Source organism: Esox lucius, chromosome 20 (assembly GCF_011004845.1).
Source record: "Esox lucius isolate fEsoLuc1 chromosome 20, fEsoLuc1.pri, whole genome shotgun sequence".
Classification (NCBI taxonomy): domain Eukaryota; kingdom Metazoa; phylum Chordata; class Actinopteri; order Esociformes; family Esocidae; genus Esox; species Esox lucius.
In genome coordinates, this window is record NC_047588.1 from 20,624,164 (window position 1) to 20,646,877 (window position 22,714).

General features: G+C 40.5%; 1 protein-coding gene across 3 annotated transcripts in view; it reads left to right on the forward strand.

Moving 5' to 3' along the window:
* lars2 (leucyl-tRNA synthetase 2, mitochondrial) overlaps window positions 1-22,714 on the forward strand; it is an 89,877-nt gene that overhangs the window by 30,808 nt on the left and 36,355 nt on the right. For all 3 annotated transcript variants that reach the window (XM_034288843.1, XM_020041442.2, XM_010885154.3), the window contains 7 exons: window positions 91-367; window positions 2,250-2,381; window positions 12,850-12,941; window positions 13,184-13,244; window positions 13,740-13,829; window positions 14,394-14,537; window positions 21,622-21,729. In XM_034288843.1, the coding sequence (XP_034144734.1) occupies window positions 119-367; window positions 2,250-2,381; window positions 12,850-12,941; window positions 13,184-13,244; window positions 13,740-13,829; window positions 14,394-14,537; window positions 21,622-21,729 (876 nt within the window). In that variant the 5' untranslated portion in view covers window positions 91-118. The remainder of the gene's footprint in view (window positions 1-90; window positions 368-2,249; window positions 2,382-12,849; window positions 12,942-13,183; window positions 13,245-13,739; window positions 13,830-14,393; window positions 14,538-21,621; window positions 21,730-22,714) is intronic.

Here is a 22,714-nt window from a genome sequence, read left to right on the forward strand (position 1 = left end):
AGCCATTTAAGGCTTTTGCTGCAGGTTATTCCTGTTGTTGCGTCTTTTCAGCAGTGTATTGACTACTATAACTGTCCTTGTTTTGCCTAGGTTTCAGAGCCATACGGTAGTGTGCAAAATGGCTTTCTGCCCATGTCGCACTGGCCTGGTCAGGTTGGGGTTGGTCGGGGTCAGGTCCAGGGTTAAATGTGCCTTCCTGGATCCCCTGCCCCACGTTCTCTCCCCCTGCAACAGAGCTGTGGCTCGGACGCTGTTCAGTGAGACAGGTGTCTGGAGCAGGGAGTATAAAGCAGACACCAGGCGCAAGGTGGAGCAATGGTGGCACCCCCGTATCATGGAGCAGTGGCGAATGGATACTCTGGATGAGGTAATTTCATTTTGAGTGATGCCATACGCAGTGGTTCTCAAACCTCTCCTGGAGACGCCCAGACATTCCATGTGTTTGATGTTTTCCAAATCTAGCACACCTTAATCAACCTGACAACTAATTATTAAGCCTAGGAGAGGTATGTGAACCACTGCCATGTGGATCCAGGATATAAAAATACATGATTTCTGATAGTTTTGTGAAATTGAAACCATAGAATTGTCATTTGAAGGAAAATCATACTATACTTTCTCAAACTTTTTAACCTTTATGATCCAATTAGTTAATATTACATAACAGTCATTATTGTTATGTTGTGCAAATGGGTTTTCAAAATGGTTGCTGGTTATTTGCAGGATGTTCACCCTGGAACTTTTGCCCCTTGATAAAAAGATTATCTCCACATGGAATCAAACATTGAATATATAAGAGACCAAAACTCTTGAGTTTTGAGATGTTTGAAGATGTTTACTTTGTTTGTTATGTTAGCTGAAAGACACTTCAATTGGTTTTTCCTTTCTCCTCCCTCAGCAAATGATACTCTTTCCCAGTATGCCAGAAACAGTTCCATTTGGGACGCTGACTGTGGGGTAGGCCACAATATCCAGCTCTCTTCAATTAGTCGGGAGTTGTTGAATCTATAGGGAGTTTTTGCCATGAGACAAGGCTGTGCCATTGGATGTGACAACATAAAACAAACACATTTTAGGACATTTTCTAGATTTTGTTTTGTTTTATTGAGTGGTTAACAAAGACTCTATTTCCCTGAGAATGTTTGTTGCCAGAAACGTTTTAACATTCTCCAGACACACTCTTGATGCTTAGCACTGTGTCCATGAAGACCAAGGACAGTTAGAAATTGATTTCAGTATTCCTAAATTCTCAGTTATGCTTTTAAGTAAACACATATTTAATATTTAAAATTAGGATGTCAAAAATCCTTTTTTGAAAGGGCTATTGTATGGATTACATTTTGTGGTATGGAATCATTCTTTTATCTTTGCTTTCTGTTGGGCCTTAGCAGAGGCTTGCGGGAGAGATTGTCTGATTAATATTTTAAAACACCCCTGGCTTTATTTCCAATTATAAACTTGCCTAATATTAAACCATTCTCTGCTCATTAAACATCTTTCAGAATTTCCCATAGTCATGGCATTGGTACCTGGGTCTACTGTAGTAACTTCAGTGTAGCACAGCACTGTGATGGAGAAGGTGCATGTTTTGTTATGTTCATCTTAGGTTTTTGTCCGTCTGGTCGAACCCCATTCCTTTGGTTGACCGTCCAGTTTGATCAGCCTCTATGACATGAACTGTATCATTCGTATTTTTTAACATTCTTCACCCTACATATATTAGGTTCAGTAGTTAAATCTCCATTTCCGTTGGTGGCTACTGTTGTTGTGTCCATAAACATGACCTATGGTACTGTGTTGTCACACCTTATGTGACCACATTGTTCCAAACATACAATGTAAGCAGTCAAGACGACCCACTAAAGAAATTCCGTCCATCAATTCTCTAATGATGACAAATCAAGATATACATGTTTAGTCAGTCTGAGGGCTTTTAGATCCCTTCTCACCTGGAGTGATTTTAATACTGAGGGAAATCTTAAATTGCTCTGTATATTTTATATAGTCTTCAAATTTGCCTACAGTTCCATTTGGGACGCTGACTGTGGGGTAGGCCACGATTTCCAGCTCTCTTGAATTAGTCGGGAGTTGTTGAATCTATAGGGAGTTCTGCAATGAGACAAGGCCGTGCCATTGGATGTGACAACATAAAACAAACACATTTTAGGACATTTTCTAGATTTTTTTTTGTTTTATTGAGTGGTTAACAAAGACTCTATTTCCCTGAGAATGTTTGTTGCCTTTCCCAGAAATCCCTTAGGAAGAAGTTTTATGTCCTGTCTATGTTCCCATATCCCTCGGGCCGTCTCCACATGGGACATGTGCGGGTCTACACCATCAGTGACACCATTGCACACTTCCAGAGGATGAGGGGCCATCAGGTAACAACATTTAGCAGACTTGTTTTCTGAAGTATGCAGCATTTGTTAATGTAAAGGCTGAAACAAATCACCTTTAAGAGCTAGTTGAAATCAACTGTCAGTGCCTTTGTTGTGTAAGTGTGCACACTTCATAAATGTGGGTTTGTAACAGAGAATGACTGATATAACATTTTTAGGGCTGATGCCGATTTCCTACAAGGTGGAAGATCAGTAAAATATAATTACAAAATATTGATGGCAAAGAATGAGGAATTGGCAATGAAATAAAACCTTCTTTTGATGAAGTAGTCTTTTACTTATTAAATTAAGAAACATAATTTAACAGTATTGTAAAATAAGAAAATATAAATATCTATACATACATTTTTTTGTTGAAAGGTACAAATTTCAAGAGAGATAATAATTTAAAAGGCATTAAATAAATCATGGAACACTGTGAAGCCCATCAATAAGGTGGAGGTAAGATGGCACCACCAGGACACTACAAAGATCAGGATTTAAATAAGCTTGAACTCTTACATAATGGCAAAATCCAAGTGTGCTAGGTTAGTCCTAGCAAAAGGTGCTTTCTCAAAGTATTAGTTCATTTTTAATTCTATATTATTGTAAGAGAAAATATCTATTATTTTCACCTTTTGTACCCTGCTCAAAAAAATGAAGGGAACACATCACACATCGGGTCTCTAAATCTTTACTGTACATTGTGTAATTCATTGAGAAAAAAATTAGGTAACAACGGTCAATGGAAACCAAAATCACCAACCCATTGAGGGCTGGATTCAAACTCAAATCAAAGTGAACAATTGAAATAACAGGCTGTTCCAACTGGTGTGAATTTCATCACGGCAACTCATAATGTGACTCAGTAGTGAGTATGGCCCCCCATGTCTGTATGCACTCCGGACAATGTCTGGGCATGCTCCTGATGAGACGGCGGATGGTGTCCTGGGGATCTCCTCCCAGTCCTGGATCAGAGCATCAGGGAGCTCCTGGACAGTCTGTGGTGCAACTTGGCGGTGTTGGATGTACCGATGAATAACGTCCCAGAGGTTCTCAACTGGATTCAGGTCTGGGGAACATGTGGAACTGCCTACACACTCTGGTCACATAATGCCAGGAATTAACCTGCACAAGGAGGAGCCCAGGGCCAGCGTATGGTCTAAAGATGGGTCTGAGGATTTCATCCTAGTACCTAACAGCAGTCAGGGTACCGTTGGCTAGCATGTGGAGGTCTGTGCGACCCACCAAGGATATACCTTCCCAGACCATCACTGACACACCGCCAAACTGGTCATGCTGGATGATGTTGCCGGCAGCATAACGTTCACCACGGCGTCTCCAGACTCTTTCACGTCTGTCACATGTGCTCATTGTGATCCTGCTCTTATCTGTAAGGAGAACGGGAGTGTCAATGGTGGCCCTGCCAATTCTGGTGTTATCCAGTGAATGCCAGTCGAGTTGCAGGGTGCTGGGCTGTGAGCACAGGTCCCACTAGAGGACGGTGGGCCCTCATGCCACCCTCATGGAGTCTGTTTTTTTGAAAGTTTGGTCAGTAAGTTTCACACCAGTAGCCCGCTGGAGGTCATTTTGTAGGGCTCTGGCTCCTCCTGTTCCTCCTTGCACAAAGGAGCAGATTCCGCTCCTGCTGCTGGGTTGATTCCCTTCTACGATCCTGTCCAGCTCCCCTTCTGTAACGATCCATCTCCTGGTATCTCTTCCATGTTCTTGAGACTACTGGGAGACACAGCAAACCTTCTTGTTACCTCATATATGGATGTGCCATCCTGGAGGAGCTGGAATACCTGTGCAACCTGAATGGGCTCCATGTACTGCCTCATGCTACCAGTAGTGACAAGGACACTAGCAGAATTAGTAGACTTTTTAAACTAAGAAATATAATTTAAGTTTTCTCAAATAAGTACTTTATTCTTACATTCTTTGTGGAGGTCAAGATCCGTCTCACGCCTCTATGGAAGTTCATCATATAGGCACTGCTATTAAAGTATAACTATACATATATTGCAAGTTGATGCCTAACAGCACACGTACACGTGGATGCATACATTTTTCCAGTAGTATGCACGTGGCCAGGTGTAAATGCCACTGACTCGGACACCAATGCTTGTGAGTTTAAATCACAGTACTTTAGTTCTGTTAATAAACATTCTGTTTCCCACATTATTTCAGCAAAAATGTAATGGCTGGGGTAAAAGTTGCATTTGGAGACTATATGGAGGTGGATTGACTACCATCAAGCCCTGTGGTCTTGTGGGATCATCACCACTTTCAATATTTTGACCCTGGTTCGATTCCCATATTTATCTACTCTGTACTTTTCAGCCTAGTTAAAATTCACATTAAAAATATCAGATCACATAGGTAGGTTGCTTGCTTATATCTTGCATGTCCAGGCACATTATTAGTAAAAGAAGCAACATTTATATTTGGAATAGGAATTCAATGTTGTCCCTTTGGCAACTTGTCCATTTCAATACGATAATGTTGAAGTACTGAGGGAGAGCTGAGGATGAGCTAGCTTCAGGCATGCTGGTTGTTGCTGATGATTTTCAAAGCTAATTTCCAATTTCCCTGCTTCATCTCCGCTTTATTAAAACAGAGTGGTGTGGCTGTAATTGTACTTAGAGACAAATCACAGATTAGAGCTTTACAAGTATAAGTTTCTCAGCTACTTAGCTAAGTATGCTTGGCAGAATACCATACATAACAATTCTGGAAACCATTGTCCGTGAACACAGAATGTTGCTGCATCCATAAATGCAGTTAAAACTCTACCATGCAAAGAAGAAACCGTATGTAAACAAGATCCAGAACACCCGCCGCCTTTTCTGGGCTCAAGTTCATTTAAGATGGATTGAGGCGAAGTGGAAAACTGTCCTGTGGTCTGACAAATCAAAATGTTTAACTGGCCTGCCTGCCTGCAGTCCAGACCAGTCACCCATTAAAACAGAGTGGTGTGGCTGTGATTTTGCTTAGAGACGGATCACAGATTGGAGCTTTATAAGAGTAATGCTTTACAAGTTTCTCAGCTACTTACCTAAGTATGCTTGGCAGAATACCATCCATAATTGAGGAATAGTTGGTAAGCCCCTTTGAGGGTAAGACCGTAATTGTTTTTTTGTTGCATGGAATAGAATGATGGGAGGAAGCAAGATCACTTCATCCATTCTAATGGCTGTAATGTGGATGTTGATGGTTCTCTATTGGAAACTGTGGGTGAGGTGTGTTGGCGTTAAAGATGTACTATGATGCTCTGGCAGATGGACCTACAACCGTGTCTCCAAAACAGTTGTGACCCTGCGTAAAATGTAAATAAAAACAGAATGCACTGATGTGCAAATCATTTAAACACTATATTCAATAGATAATAGTACAAAAACAGCATATCAAATGTTGAAACTGAGACATTCCATTGTTTCTTGAAAAATATATGCCCACTTTGAATTTGTTGTCTGCAACATGTTTCAAAAAGGTTAGGACAGAGGCATAAAAAGACAAGAACATTTTGTGTACTGCAAAAAAAAAAAACTGGAATCTGGCACAACTAATTAGGTCAGTTGGCAACAGGTCAGTGACATGATTGGGTATTAATAGGTAATTTCCGTGAGGATGGGTATGTCAGAAGTGATGGGGAGTGGTTCTCTACTCTGAAAGACTGCGTGGGCAAACAGCGCAATAATTTAAGAATACATTTCTCAATGAAAAATTGCGAAGAGTTTGGGGATCTCATTATCTACAGTACATTATATCATTATTCAGAGAATTCAGAGAAATCTCTTTACGCAAGTGACAAGGCCGAAAACCAATATTGGGTGGCCATGATCTTTGGGCCTTCAGGTGCTGCTCCATTAAAAACACACATGATTCTACAGTGGAAATCACTGCAGGGGCTCAGGAACAATTCCGGAAACCATTGTCTGTGAACACAGAATGTCGCTGCATCCACAAATGCAAGTTAAAATTCTACCATGCAAAGAAGAAACTGTATATAAACAAGATCCAGAACCCCCGCCGGCTTCTTTGGGCTCAAGTTCATTTTAGATGGACTTAGGCGAATTGGAAAACTGTCCTGTGGTCTGAGAAATATAAATTTTAAACTGGCCTGCGTGCAGTCACCCATTGAAAACGTTTGGCACATTATGAAACGAAAAATATAACAAAGGAGGTCCCGAACTATTGAGCAGCTGAAATCCTATATCAACCAAGAATGGGAATACATTTCATTTTCAAAACTATAGCAATTTGTCTCCTCAGTTCCCAAACACAGTGTATTGTTAAAAGATGTGGTGATTCAAAACAGTGGTAAACATGACCCTGTCCCAACCTTTTTTGAAAAGTGTTGCTGTTGTGGAATCTGAGCATTAACAATTACAATGTGAATGTACGTTTCATTGTAGGTGAATGTGCCTAGATAATGAGAACAACAGAAACCTCTCTGGTTAGATTATCTCTCTGTAGGTTGCGCTCTACTAACCCCAGGAATGTTTTACATTGACCATTTGGCATGGGGGGTTACTGTCTTGGAAACCTGATCTTTGCTAGGTAGACACACCCTTCAATGTATATATCAGCTTGTAACCAACTTTACAGTGAGAAGAGATTGAGTGAGATGAGATTGAGGTTGTGTAAGGAAGACCAGGTCCGTAACCTCATGAACAAGACTTTCTAATGCTGCAATAAATAATATAATTATAATTTTTTCTCCCTTGACAAACGGGTATGCTAATAATTACAACCACTATAGGAAACAGCCGATTTCTAACACTGGCATCAAATTCAAAATGGGCATGTATAAGAACAATAATGTTTCTTAGTTTCAACGTTTGATATGTTTTCTTTGTACTATTTTCAGTTCAATATAGGGATAAACGATTTGCACATTGCATTCTGTTTTTATTTGTATTTTATCCAACTTTTTTGGAAACGCGGCTGTAGATAAGCACCCCCCCCCCCAATTTGTGGTTTCCTGACGTATTTGGACAATTGCCTTCACAACTGTCTTACTATGCTGGAGTTTTTAGTTGCCTCAGTTGTTTATGAGAGCTGTCAATGATTAGTCTTGATTATAGGCTATGCATTTGCATTTGGAGTCGGTTGCTAATATCTGACAACACAAGCACCAAAGTCTCAATGCAAGTCGGTGTATGTGCTGGAATTTATGATGCAAGTAAATTGATCAGAGACAAATCAAAAACATTAGGCATGCCAATATCAACTGTTTGGTACATTAACGAAAACCCTAGTGTTGGTTAGCTCAGTAATAACAAAAATTACCTGCATGACCAACATGTACCTCTATATTGTATGACCAAATACTGTTCACCATAATGAAGAAAAATCAACCTTTCCTCTTTTGGAAAGGAAAGAAAAAAGGTGCAATGGTCTCTTTTTCCTGAGCTGTACATATACTTAATACTTTTAAATCTTCTGCCCTCTTCTATTTGCACTTCTGGTTAGATGCTAACTGCATTTCGATGTACTATATTTGTACTTTGACAAAGTTGAATCTAATATCACCCCCTCCACCGTATTTGGCCACCCCTGGAACTGGCTCACTTGTCTTCCTTGATGATGTAAGTTGGATGACTTCTGAAGTATACAGAATTATCTTGCCTTCTCAGATCCAACCAAGATGCCCAGCATCTATAGAAAAAATTAACTGGATGTTATTCCTTCAACATTCACAGTCAATAGATGTTAATACCCACAATTTTAAGCTGACAGTCTACTTTTGAACCTCTTAGACAATGTATAATTTCCAATCCAATGGGCTGGAGTAAAGAGCCAAAATAACAAAATATATTTCACTGTCTAAATACTTATGGCTGCACTGTGTACATTTTTCTATGCCTACTGTTTTCTCTAGCCCTTGTCTGGATTTTTTTTGCACTCACACTCTTCCTCCATGCAGTGCTCACTTAGACTAATAACATCCAGCACTCTGCTTTACAAATTATGCCCAGGCCGTTACCAAGGATACAGATTTGTCTGAGGCGTCAGACTTGTTATAACTGATGTGTGCTCTTGTCCCTCTCACCTATCTCTCTGATTTTCTTTTATTCTTCTCTGGTTGAAGGCTATTGCCTTTTCTTTTAATATTTAGTGAAAGAAAGCTCAAACAAGGTAAAATAAGACCAATAGGAGAAAACTGAGTTATAAAAATAGAGAGAGCCTCAACTTGTCGACAACCGTGATGAAGGAGAGAGGGAGAGAGAATTCCTTAGTTGCAATACAACACCCCGATACGAGTGTGAAAAACAGATGATGCAAACAGAAAGGACTTGCTCTTCATTAACCTCCTCCCTTTAACACATCCAGTCTGTCAGGATGTAACTATCAAATTACAAAATTATCTTTTGTCATTATTGAGTTTGGCACATCTGCTTTACATGCATAATATGTTGATATCTACCCACTCCTCTGCCTTACACCTCTTGTGCTTTGTAAAGGTTTTACATTCCTGAATGTGTTTCAATATTCATCGGATGGTGGTGTAGATTTATCTCCCATTCAAGTTTCTTAGTAAAAAACAAACAAAACAAACAAATTTACATTGGATTCATCTTTATTACCTTTAATTAGACTGTAGTTAACAACCTTCATGATATAGCAATCACCATGTGCCCAATGGAAAATCCACTGGTAAATGCTTACTTACAAAACACTGTTAAGCCTAACTCCCCCCTATCAAAATGTCTACTGCAACCCTCCTCCTCCACATTCAGCCCCCGCACAGCTAGTCACATCCAGTTAAATATCCGCAAAACAAACAAATCTTTGGGTTACTCCTCGCTTCAGTTCACCGCATCTACTCGACTGGACTCACTGCAAAAAATAAATAGGACAATATTATTTCCCCACTGCTGCCACTTTTACACACCAACACATTTACTGACCCCTGTAACTGCTTAATTTGATGTCACCTGTTTGTATTTCAGCCATGCTGTATATTGTTGTCTTTGCCTACATGTTGCAAACATGTTTGTGTCCTGCTGTATTGTTTTTGTATTGTCTGCGGCCATGTTTTATCATCATATGCTGTTGTCATGTGCAGTTGTCATGTTCTTTCCTCAGTTTTTCTTTTGTAGTTTAGTGGTGTATCTCCATGTGCTTGGTTATTTTCTCTATTAGTACTGTGCTGTTCCCATGTGTTCCATCTGTCCTTGTTGTCTGAGTCTGTCTTGTTTTATTTAATCCCAAAATCTATTGCCTGCAGGAGGCAATTTTTGCCTGCTACCAGGCCATTATTGTAACTAAGAATTAATTGACTTGCCTAAAATAAAGGTAAAATAAATGAAAATCAAGCTTGCATCATTAAGTGGCTGACGCTGCCTTTCTCTCACTTTGTGCTGGCTGCATCAAGCTGTGCTAGCAATGTGGTTTCATGTCTACAAGCAAAAGTTTGTTTCAGATTAAATGGATTTTTAGTGCTCTGCCTTCTCTTTTACTAGACTGTAAGGTCTCTCAGGTAACGTGCTCTTAGATTATCACCCTTGAAAAAAAGAATTTTAAAATAAAATATGCATAGATTCTAGGTAATAAGATATGGTGTTTCTTGAAAGTATGTGAACACTACAGGGATGGTCATTATTTTTGTGTACATCTTAAAATAAACTCATAAAATTATCTATACCTGAATTCTTAGTAAGATATATATTTATAGGAGAGGATCCTAAGATAGTAGACCGGTACCAATGATGCTGCACTGTGTTCATCCAGGGTCATAACCCGGTGCCCATAAAACACACATTTGCAAGTGGTGCACCTCACACGCTGAGTTTGCAGTGAGCTAAACCTCAATTGTGGAAAAGCCCCATTTCATTGATCTCCTGTGGAAACAACATAATGTCTACAGCGTCGTTCTACGAGGGACAGTTCCCTGATCCCACGTTTTGAAAGTCTTCTGTTTATATGCATAAGGTGAAGGTGAACTGGAGATTATGAAACGATTTGCAAACCCACATCACTACTTTATACTTCCAGGGCAACATGTTGTTTTTATATTCAGTACTCTTTAAACACTATGCCTGCCTGTGGGTGTGCGACCTTTTCGGTCCCCTCCTTTCATTGTGGGAAAAAAACAGTGTGACTTGCCCAATACAGGGACAATGTTGTTCTACACTGCAGCTATTGAGCAGGATGGACCTGACCCAGAAAAGACTGATGTCAGATTGGCTTTGGTCGATAAAATGTTCCCTGCAGCCTCTGCACAACTTGGGAGTGGATCGATTCCAACTAAACTGTTGCAGACATGGGCCTAAGTCAGCCATGGCACCCACCTAGCGCACTGCTGTGATATGTTACATACTCCTGCTGTGATATGTTATATACTCCTGCTGTGATATGTTACATACTCCTGCTGTGATATGTTACATACTCCTGCTGTGATATGTTATATACTCCTGCTGTGATATGTTACATACTCCTGTTGTGATATGTTACATACTCCTGCTGTGATATGTTATATACTCCTGCTGTGATATGTTACATACTCCTGTTGTGATATGTTACATACTCCTGCTGTGATATGTTATATACTCCTGCTGTGATATGTTATATACTCCTGTTGTGATATGTTATATACTCCTGCTGTGATATGTTACATACTCCTGCTGTGATATGTTACATACTCCTGCTGTGATATGTTACATACTCCTGCTGTGATATGTTACATACTCCTGCTGTGATATGTTACATACTCCTGCTGTGATATGTTATATACTCCTGCTGTGATATGTTACATACTCCTGCTGTGATATGTTACATACTCCTGCTGTGATATGTTACATACTCCTGCTGTGATATGTTACATACTCCTGCTGTGATATGTTACATACTCCTGCTGTGATATGTTACATACTCCTGCTGTGATATGTTACATACTCCTGCTGTGATATGTTACATACTCCTGCTGTGATATGTTACATACTCCTGCTGTGATATGTTACATACTCCTGTTGTGATATGTTACATACTCCTGTTGTGATATGTTACATGCTCCTGCTGTGATATGTTACATGCTCCTGCTGTGATATGTTACATGCTCCTGCTGTGATATGTTACATGCTCCTGCTGTGATATGTGATATACTCCTGCTGTGATATGTGATATACTCTTTGCTGCTGGTCTGCTGGGAAACTTTTGTCTTTGGTACTGTAGCAGGGAGAGACACAGAACGGACACAAGACAAGTGGTCAGGGTCCTGGTGGCATTTTATTAACGGACATAATTTGAAATGGTTGGGTGAGGCAGCCTCGAATGGCCGTTCTGGGGGTACAGTGCTTTGGCAGCAGTCAATACCTTCTCCAGGCTGTCTTCCTCTGTTTGTTCCTACATAGCTTTGGCAGTGCAACTTCAAGCGCTGGGAGGGATGTAATCACACACTTCTCTTTTTCCCCTCCTGAACAAGGCCTGATTGGGAGCAGTTGGTTCTTATGGGGGCCTTGGTCTGACGCTGATGCAGGAGAGAGTGCCTCCATGCCACATTAGGGAGGGAGGGGCAGTGATAAGCCCATTGTTAACCCTTGGCACTAGGTAGTAAGCTAGCTTCCAGTTTCCAAAATACAATCCAGCTCTGTGAAATACAAGGTCACATCCTAATGAATCCCAGCTTGTCCTTTAAATCAAAAGCTGCATAAAAAACACTGTCTGGCCAAAGCCAGGTCCACTGAATACTGGACTACTTATGCTGTGGCAAGTTTGCACACCCACCCAGACATGCTATGCTGCTTCCGCACTATAAGCCAACAAACTGACATATCAGTAGGAGGTTCCCTAACTGTGTTACAGAAATATTGTGTTGAACTGAGAAATTATTCAAGTAGTTGGATTCACCAATCACTGTATGAGACATCTCAATAACACCAGCCCCTTTCCGTAGCCTTTACCAACTGATTATGCAAAGCCAAATTTGCTGGCAGGCCGAGACATTCATATTGGTTTCCACTCTCCCAGTAACACAACCTGCATCTTGATTGTAACTGGGCACAGAAATCACTCTAACCAAGACAGACAAGGATAGCTGAATCTTGCAACAACACAGAGGTGAATCTTGGGAGCAGTCTGTGGAAAATGGTATATTAATGGTCTTGAATTTGAAATAAGCTTGAAATCCTTCATCTGCTTGTTCTCACTGGAGGAACACTTGACCATGATTGTTTTTCCATTAGCAACTCCTTGAGGTAAAAACCAAGTGGACATTTAAGCTGAAAGCAGGTGGTGGTGAGCAAAGAGCTTTGTTCTTTTGGTGAAAAAAACTGCATAGCTTCTAAGTGGGCAGGGCCAAGCATGACTTTTTTCATTTAGAAGGCTAAGATTCCAGGTCCACGCAAATCCTTATTGGCCTGGTTTTAATTTGTGTATACCACATCTGTGTTGTATAGAAGTGACCAACTGAAAGAAAACAGCCCAGTTCGGTATGCAACAATATGAATTGTAATTGTGTTCACAGGTTCTAAATCCAATGGGCTGGGATGCTTTCGGACTCCCAGCAGAGAATGCTGCCATCGAGAGAGGCCTTGATCCAGAGGAATGGACCAAGAGGTACTGTAGAATTTTTGACACAAACACCCTTCATATCTTTCACATATTTATTTTCTCTCTCCCTCTGTATCTCTTCCATTATCCGTTCCATTTCTCTACTCACTTGCTCTGTCAGTTTGTCTTAATCTCTTTATCCCTTTTTCTGTCTCACCCTACAGCTGTACTACTCATACCATAATACTCTAACTTTCAATTTGTCTCCCTCTCAAATGTCCTGTTCTCCCGTCTGTGTCCTTCCCCAGTAATATCCAGTCTATGCGGAAGCAGCTCGACAACTTGGGGCTCTGCTTTAACTGGGACAAGGTAAGTAATGGAAGGAACTCAGCACCACCTCCAAATGTGTAGGGTATTTGTTGGTGAATTTCTTCCTCTCTTTTTCACAGTGTCAGTTAATGCGTATGCATGCACATACAGTGGGGAGAACAAGTATTTGATACACTGCCGATTTTGCAGGTTTTCCCACTTACAAAGCATGTAGAAGTCTGTCATTTTCATCATAGGTACTCTTCAACTGTGAGTGACGGAATCTAAAATAAAAATCCAGAAAATCACATTGTATGATTTGTAATTAATTAATTAGCATTGTTTTGCATGACATAAGTATTTGATCCCCTACCAACCAGTAAGAATTCCGGCTCTCACAGTTGAAGTGTACCTATGCTAAAAATTACAGACCTCTAGAAGCTTTGTAAGTAGGAAAACTTGCAAAATCGGTAGTGTATCAAATACTTGTTCTCCCCACTGTATGTGTGTGGCAATCTTTTTGTTGATACCTGTTCATGTTTCCTTTCTGAACAGGAGGTTACCACTTGCCTGCCAGACTACTACAGATGGACCCAGTGGCTGTTTGTCAAGCTCTTTAAGGCAGGACTGGCCTATCAGAAAGAGGTGGGAAGACGTGGCTTTGAGACTGTCTGATCTTTGTAATTGGCTGGTGTCTTCCTCTTCTCATCTACTTTACATTTGTGCCGACAAGGAGATGATAACATTTTAGACTACTGTCATGCCCCTGTTTTTGTAATTAGCCAGGTGTACAGATTGATTGCTCAAATTAGATAGAATGCGGGAGACACACCCCAGGAGGATGTATCTCCGGCGAGCCACAGAGTCTCACAGAGAACTCAGAAACTATCTCGTGTAACTCTAGAACCTCCTGTGGCTTTGTGAGGAACATTAAACAAAAGATTCAGTATTATCTGGTAGATTAAGGCCCTTGGGAAGAGAATATATAAACAGGTCATTTAGTTTCTCTGTTTAATCAGATAGAAGGTATTTTGGCACTTATATCAGGAAACATCTGGCTCTTCCTTGATTTAATCAGCTTCTGTGATGTTTTGGTTTATGTCTGTCTGGATGTTTATTTAATAATCATTGTGCATATGAGTGTGCATTTGTATGTGTGCTTGTGTGCATGCATGCCTGAATGTGTGCCTTCGTGCCTGTGTGTTCCAGGCAGTGGTTAATTGGGACCCCGTGGACCAGACAGTATTGGCTGATGAACAGGTGGATGAACGTGGGTGCTCTTGGAGGTCTGGGGCTCAGGTAGAGCAGAAACTACTCAGGCAGTGGTTTATCAAGACCACCAACTATGCCAAGGTATGTTAGAGGTGTTTATGTTTCTGTGCGGAATAAGAGTCACAACATTTTCACCATGTGTGCCTTGATATCCGATTGGTTTGGTAAAATAGTTTTTAGCCGCGTTTCCACCAAAAGTACCCGTAACTTTTAATCCCGGGAACTACTTTTCAAGGAACTGAGAAGTTCCTTCAGCCCAATGTTGTGTGCATTTCCAACGCAGTCTTAAGACCTGCGAAGATTAGGTATATTAGTCCGCTGGCGTATGTTCTCACGCTGATATATGCACCGCATGCCATACAAAGCAACACTGCAACAGCACAGTAACCATGGAGAAGATTCAGGTTGTGCTGCTGTTGATTGTGATTTATTGGATTTTACAAGCTATTGCGGAGATTGACCATGAGATGACTGAGACGGATTCACGCTATTGCGCATAAAAAAATGGTGTTCTTTATCTGTTGTGCTTTAATAAATATTTCAGCAGTAAGCGAGACAGTGTGGGAGATCTTATGTTTTTAGATTTACACAAACTGTCACTATACACACACATTTGGTTCCACAACCATTTATTTATTTATGTAGGTGTAAAACACAAATATGCAAAACACAAGTGTAAATAACAACTAACAATTTGTTTAAATTTTTTCCGATGTGAATAATGTTCAGCTCCCATAACTGGCAGGATATTTTCGTGTACACCTATGGATCGCCGTTGCCATTTACAGTTGGATTGAGATTCTCAGCTTAAACACGCAATAAGGCCTGGACTTCGTCATCTGTGGTGTTAATGTGAATGGATAATGCATGCTGTTTCTCATCGTTGTGGAGTTTATCAAATGCACTTTAGGTTGCTGGCTGAATAAAACACACGAAAACCAAGTGCACAATAAGCTCCCCGGTCACTTCAATTATTCACCCAGCTTTTGTATCACACCTCTAGATACAACACAAACAATATGGTTCGGAGACCAATCACATGCTGAAATTAGTATGGATTAAAAAATGTATTAGGAGCTGCAAGGAAATGTTGAAGGAGCATTTAACTACTTACACCAAATCTGAAAACGCTTCAGAAGGCAATATCTGGGTAATCCCAGTTAGCAGAGTTGGTAGCTTTTTTTTATTTCAAATTATTTTACAGATATAATGAATAATTGGAGACGAATAGTAGAAAGCACATATATCGTATGTGTGTGTATGATTGATATTGGCTGCTCGAATGGTTTAAATGCATGCATGTTCAGATTGAGGATTATCTATTAAAAACAAAAACACACATGAAACAATAAGATAACATTAGTTGGATGATTGACATTACCATACAACAGATTATGCACCCCAGAATTTACGTAAATATATAGCTAGGACATACATTTCTGACCAAGGTAGCAACTTTTATGGTTGCCACGAAATATGAAATGTCTCCTGATATTTATTATAAAACTGTGTAACAAATACCTTTGTACTATTGCTCAATGCAATTAACTTGTGGGCTGCATCTCCTTGCCGCTTGTCTCCGCTCCAATTCAGAAACTTTCAGCACTGCAAGTCACACCCATCAAAAAAGGTCTGGTACTTTGGGAAAGTACTACTCCCCGAGCAGGGGCTGTTCTAGGGGTAAAGTATAGTCCCCGGAACTTAATTTAGACCCTGGTTCCTGCAGTGCAAACGTAGTTCCATGAAAGGCTCCTAGTTCCTGGGTCAAGTGCCTGCTGTGGAAACGCGGCTTTTGTAAGAATTTAACAGTTTGGAGACCCCAATGTCGATTAATGCAAGCACCGTAACTACAGCTCCAGCCTCAGCTGTGAAAACCCCTGGATTTTTAAAATCTTGTCTGGCACCATGAAACCAATGGAATAGTTCCAAATGTGCATGTCCAGCTAGCACTTCAGGAATGCTTAATCAAATGTTTTACTTTTGAAAGTAAAACATATACTAACTGAACCCAGCTCTAGCTATGTAATCAGCAGCCTGCAGGAAGTCATCCTAGAGTAGACTTCTCTGGCCTGAGATGAAGGGCTGTGTGATTGTAGTCGGTCTGACTGAAGGGACAACTCCACGTCTCCAGCAGAAGGGTCACAGAATCATTACCGTTCACTACTAGACATTCTCTGGGCTGATATTACCATCTCCGGATGCATGGAGATGTATTTCTCTCATGGGCTGGGTAAAACTCTCGCGTACACACACACTTGTGTACATTTTAAATACTTTATTTGAATGCGCAGATTACATTTCAGTTGAAAGGATTCAAACAATTTAAAGGGGAGAACTTATTTCACCGTGTAAGAATTCACATTTCCGACCTTCTGCTTCTATACCAGTGACTGTCATAAACCAATATGCACTGTCTCCACCTTTCAAGCATTGATAGGGTAGCTACGGCGTTCAAAGAAATGAAGGGAACACTTATCACACATCGGGGTCTTGATGAACTGAATATACTAATGATCAAAATCTTTACTGTACGTTGTGTATTTCGGTGACATCAAAATGACGTAACAGCGGTCAATGGAAACCAAAATCACCAACAGATTGTGGGCTGGATTCAAACTCACACTGAAAATCAAAGTAAACTTTAAGTAAAATTTTAAGTAACATAATTACTTATGGCAACTCATAATGTGACTCTGTAGTTTGCATGGCCCCCATGTGCCTGTATGCACCGACCACATCTGGGCATGCTCCTGATCTTCCCAGACCTGGATCAGGGCATCAGTGAGCTCCTGGACAGTCTGTGGCGCTACTTGACAGCATCGGATGCACCGATACATAACGTCCCAGAGGTTCTCAACTGGATTCATGTCTGGGGAACATGAGGGACAGTCAATGTCATCAATGCCTTTGTCATCCAGGAACTGCCTACACACTCTGGCCACATGAGGCTGGGCATTGTCCTGGACCAGAAGGAACCCGGTGCCCACTGCACCAGCGTAAGGTCTGACGATGGGTCTGAGGATTTCTTCCCTCCAAGCATATGCCTCCCCAGACCCGCCCACTGTGGCCAGTCTAAGGCACACCTGTGCAATGATCATGCTGTCTAATCAACATCTTGATATGCCACACCTGTGAGGTGGATTGATTAACTTGGCAAAGGAGAAGTGCTCACTAACACAGATTTAGACAGATTTGTCAACAATATTTGACAGAAATAGGCCTTTTGTGTACATAGAGAAAGTCTTAGATCTTTGAGTTCAGCTCATGATAAATAGGGGCAAAAACAAAAGTGTTGCGCTTATAATTTTGTTCAGTGTATTTCCAATTCTAGCCGCAGTTTAATCCAACTGCTTGATGGCACTGACAATGTCCCTGTCAAATAGCATACGAGCAAGACTTAATTGTTAGATTGCTCTCCTCCCAGTCCTGTAGGTTTTGTAGATTGATATCAGTTCAATTAAGAAATAACCAAGAAAGTCTGCAGTACAGGTGCATCTCAAAATATTAGAATATCATATAAAAGTTAATTTCTTTCATAATTCAAATAAAAAAAGTGACACCTTCTAGGACATATTCTAGGTTAATTACACAAAGTGAAACATTTTAAGCCTCTTTTGTTTCAATCTTGATGATTACGGCTTACAGCTCATGGACATCAAAAATCCAGTATCTCAAAAGTAGAAACAAATTTAAAATACAGAAATATCGACCTGATAAGAGCTCTAATTAGCTAATTTACTCCCTGAGCCTTCAGTACACACAACCACAATCATGGGGAAGACTACTGACTTGACTGTTGTCCAGAAGACACTCATTGACACCCTCCATGAGGAGGGTACGCCACAGAAGGTCATTACTGAAGGGGCTGGCTGTTCACAGAGTGCTGTATCAAAGCATATTCATGGAAAGTTGACGAAGGGAAGGAAAAGATGCACAAGCAACAGGGATGAGCGCAGCCTTGAGAGGATTGTCAAGCAAAGCCGATTCAAGAACTTGGGGGAGCTGCACAAGGAGTGGACTGAGGCTGGAGTCAGTGCATCAAAAGCCACTACACACAGACGTGGACGAGTGGAGCGGCACAGAATCCAAGTTCCTTGAAGTCCAGTGTGAAGTTTCCAGAGTCAGTGATGATTTGTGGTGCCATTTCGTCTGTTAGGTGTTGGTCCACTGTGTTTTATGAATCCAGAGTCTATGCAGCTGTCTACCAGGAGATATAAGAGCACTTCATGCTTCCATCTGCTGACAAGCTTTATGGAGATGCGGATTTCCTTTTCCAGCAGGACTTGGAACCTGCCCACAGTGCCAAAACGACTGGTAACTGGTTTGCTGGCCATTGTATTATTGTGCTTGATTGGCCAGCTGACTTGCCTGAACTGAACCCTATATAGAATCTATGGGGTATTGTCTAGAGGAAAATTAGATACTCCAGACCCAACAACACATCAGAGCAACCTGGGCTTCCATAACACCTCAGCAGTACCACAGGCTGATTGCCTCCATGCCATGCTGCAGTGATGCAGTAATTATTGCAAAAGGAGCCCCAACCAAGTATTGAGTGCATACATTAACATACTTAGGAAACCTTTGCAGGTGTTTTGAGTTAATTACCTGATCAGAACTCTTCTCAGGTTGACATTTCTGTATTATACATTTTTTATTATATTATTTTTAGATTCCGGATTTTTGATTTCCATGAGCTGTGAACCATAATCATTAAGACTGAAACAAAAAAGTCTTAAATTGTTTCACCTCACATGTAATGAATCTAGAGTATATGAAGGTGACACTTTCTGATTTGAATTAGGGGAAAAAATGAACTTCTCCATGATATTCAAATGTTTTGAGATTCACCTGAACATCTATCTACAATACCAGTCAAAACTTCAGACACATGTAGTGAGTACCTTTTGGAGAGGAACAATTAATTTACATTAAACTTGCAAAGACGTTTTAGGAGTTGTGGTCATCACCAGTAACACACTACAAGTACAAACACACACAACACACATAAAAACGTGTTCATCACTCACTGTGTAACTCAATATGTTCAGAATGATTGATGAAATTGATGTATGAGAGATGCTCAAACAGATTTACAGACTCCCCCATACATGCTCAAACCCATTTTATTGCTTTGCAAGGTTGCCATGGAGATCCCAAAGAATTTTCAGCCAGTAGGCCTACATCTCATTGAGTACAATGGTTTCAGCACATTCACTTCACCTACATTTCTCTCAGCTTGCATTTGTTCTTGGTAAAATATGTTTTATCATGATGAATTGTCTTATCCTGAAATGACTGCTAGGCTGTTTGGCTGACACAAAGACAACCAAATTTTTGGCAAGAGACGAGTCTTTCTTTGGTCAGATGGTTATTCTATCTCCCTCCCTTTCTGTCTCTTTCTCTCCCTCGCCATTGCTCAAGCAACACAGCAGATTAACAGTCATACGCAGATCAATTGCAAACATTTTTACAAATTCTTTCTCGCTCTTTTTTTATGTTAGTGTGTTATATCTTTGGGTAAAAGTCTCAGACGGTGGCTTGGTGATGTGTTGTGACTGTGTGGGAACAGTGTATCAAACTGTACTTTCTTTTTTATAATCTTCTATATTCTCCATTCAGACAGATGAGGATCCCATCTGGTGCTCTCTGGCTTGGTCCTTGTTGTTATGCATAGCTTTCATTTAAATTATAATGTGTATGTTTGTGTTTCCCCTCCAAGACTACCCACAAGCTCTAATTTCCAATAGGAGGGTAGTGAAGGTGTGGGCTGAGCTAGGAAGATCTGCTTGCGCAATATTGTTTTCTAGGATGTTTTTGTTTGAAGATGCCCTGTTCTATGAAGTTTGCATGTGCAATAATTCTATTTTTCCTTCACGTTCTGAACATTCCATTTATTTGTTTACTTTTCCTAGGTTAAAGTATGATATAAATAAAGTTTTTTGTTTTGGGAAGTACAACAACTATATATACAGTATCTCACAAAGGTGAGTACACCCCTCGCATTGTTGCAAATATTTGATTATATCTGTTCATGTGACAACACTGAAGAAATGACACTTTGCTACAATGTAAAGTAGTGAGTGTACAGCTTGTATAACAGTGTACATTTGCAGTCCCCTCAAAATAACTCAACACACAACCATTTATGTTTAAACCACAAGGCATCGAAAGTGAGTACACCCATAAGTGAAAATTTAACAAACCTGTTGCCCATTCACACCTGAGACCTTGTAACACTAACGAGTCACATGACACCAGGGAGGGAAAATGGCTAATTGGGCCCGATTTGGACATTTTCACTTAAGGGTGTACTCACTTTTGTTGCCAGCGGTTTAGACATTAATGGCTGTGGGTTGTGTTATTTTGAGGGGACAGCAAATTTACACTGTTATACAAGCTGTACACTCACTACTTTATATTGTAGCAAAGTATCATTTCTTCAGTGTTGTCACATGAAAAGATATAATCAAATATTATCAAAAATCTGAGGGGTGTACTCACTTTGGTGAGATACTGTATATATAGTTGTACTTTCCAAAACAAAAAACTTTATTCAGATCAGATGTTTTAGCAATGGGAAAATCGGTAGTTTCATCTCGCTCCATTTGCTTCTGCTGGCCAGACAATGGGCATTCTCTCCTTGTAGGAAGTGGAAATGATGCCTTGACACTTAAGATTTATCTCTCTGATAGGCTGTCTAGCACTTTGTCTATCTACGCTTTCTCACTCTTTCACCCTTCTTTGTTCCTCTCTCTTTTTCATAATTTATCAAACTCTCTCTTTCTCTCAACTTCTCTCCCACTCTCTGTCATTATGAGAGTGTTTTTTTGAATGATAGAGACATGAGCGATTGCTTTGCGATAAACTAAATAGCAGGCCGGCTGGGGTTCAGGATTTATCAAATCCCTCTTTGACTAAATAATGTGTTACGAAGCAAACTGGTTTTGTGCCAGAAGATGAAATGAGCTTTGAAAGAGCCACTCAGGGTGGATTGGAGTCTATGACATGGTTTGTCTGGTCAGATAGCCACTCATCTGGAACTTATACCCAATGAGTGTTCTTCGAACTTAATCATCTTAATCTGATATTAAACTGATGATTTAACATATTTTATTTTAGAAATTAATCCAAAATGACAATGTTTTCTTTTTCTCTCTTCAAGCCCCTCCTTGATGCCCTAGAAGAGCTGCCAGAGTGGTATGGGGTAAAGGCAATGCAGGCCAACTGGATTGGAGACTGTACCGGCTGCTACTTTGACTTCCACCTTAAGGTTAAACTTTTATCTTTTATCTGTTCCTTCGCTTCTATCCATCCTGCTTTGGGTTCACTTCCTTGGCCATAAATGTTTTCTAAAGATCACTGTGATTCTTACTTGTTGATAGTGGTGGCAAACCATAGCTATTGGACTGAGGCCTTCTTTGGGGGAGAAAGTCCTCTAAAATGTTGTCACACTGAATAATCAAGAAAAGAAAAAATTGCATTACTCATTTACTTTATGCAAGCTACATCACATCTAGTGCTAATGCTAGAGAATCAATGCTCTTAATGACATCATAATTTAATCAAACAGGCCTTAGCCAGAGTATTTGAGTGCAGTGGAGCTGGAGTAGAGCCAGGAGCAGAGCACATGTAATTTGCTTAGAGCGCAGAGCGGTTTAAAACATTTTGGGAGTGGCTGCCATCTGTTCGGCAATTTTGCTCCAGTACTGCTTAGCTATGAGTGATTGCCCCCAAGAGACAGACTGTGTACATTTTAGGAAATGTAGAAAAGGCACATTTTACAATATGCCTGTTTTTAGGCCTGTTTTTTAAAGTTATTACAAATTGCACAAGAAAAGAAAATATATTCACTGGAATAATAAGCCTGTAGACCAGAGGTCTCAAACCGGTTCCACAGAGGGTCATGTGTCTGCAGGTTTTGGGGTTTTCCTTTAAATTGGTTCCCAGTTCAGACCTAAACAAACTTCAGATGGCCCTGGACATTCGCTGGCTTGAGCAGGGGGACCTTGCGTGTGCTGCAGGATATTAATCCATGACGGCGTAGTGTGTTACTTATGGTTTTCTTTGAGACTGTGGTCCCAGCTCTCTTCTGGTCATTGACCAGGTCCTGCCGTGTAGTTCTGGGCTGATCCCTCACCTTCCTCATGATCATTGATGCCCCATAAGGTGAGATCATGCATGGAGCCCCAGACCGAGGGAGATTGACTGTCATCTTGAACTTCTTCCATTCCTATAATGCAGTTTTATATTCGGAA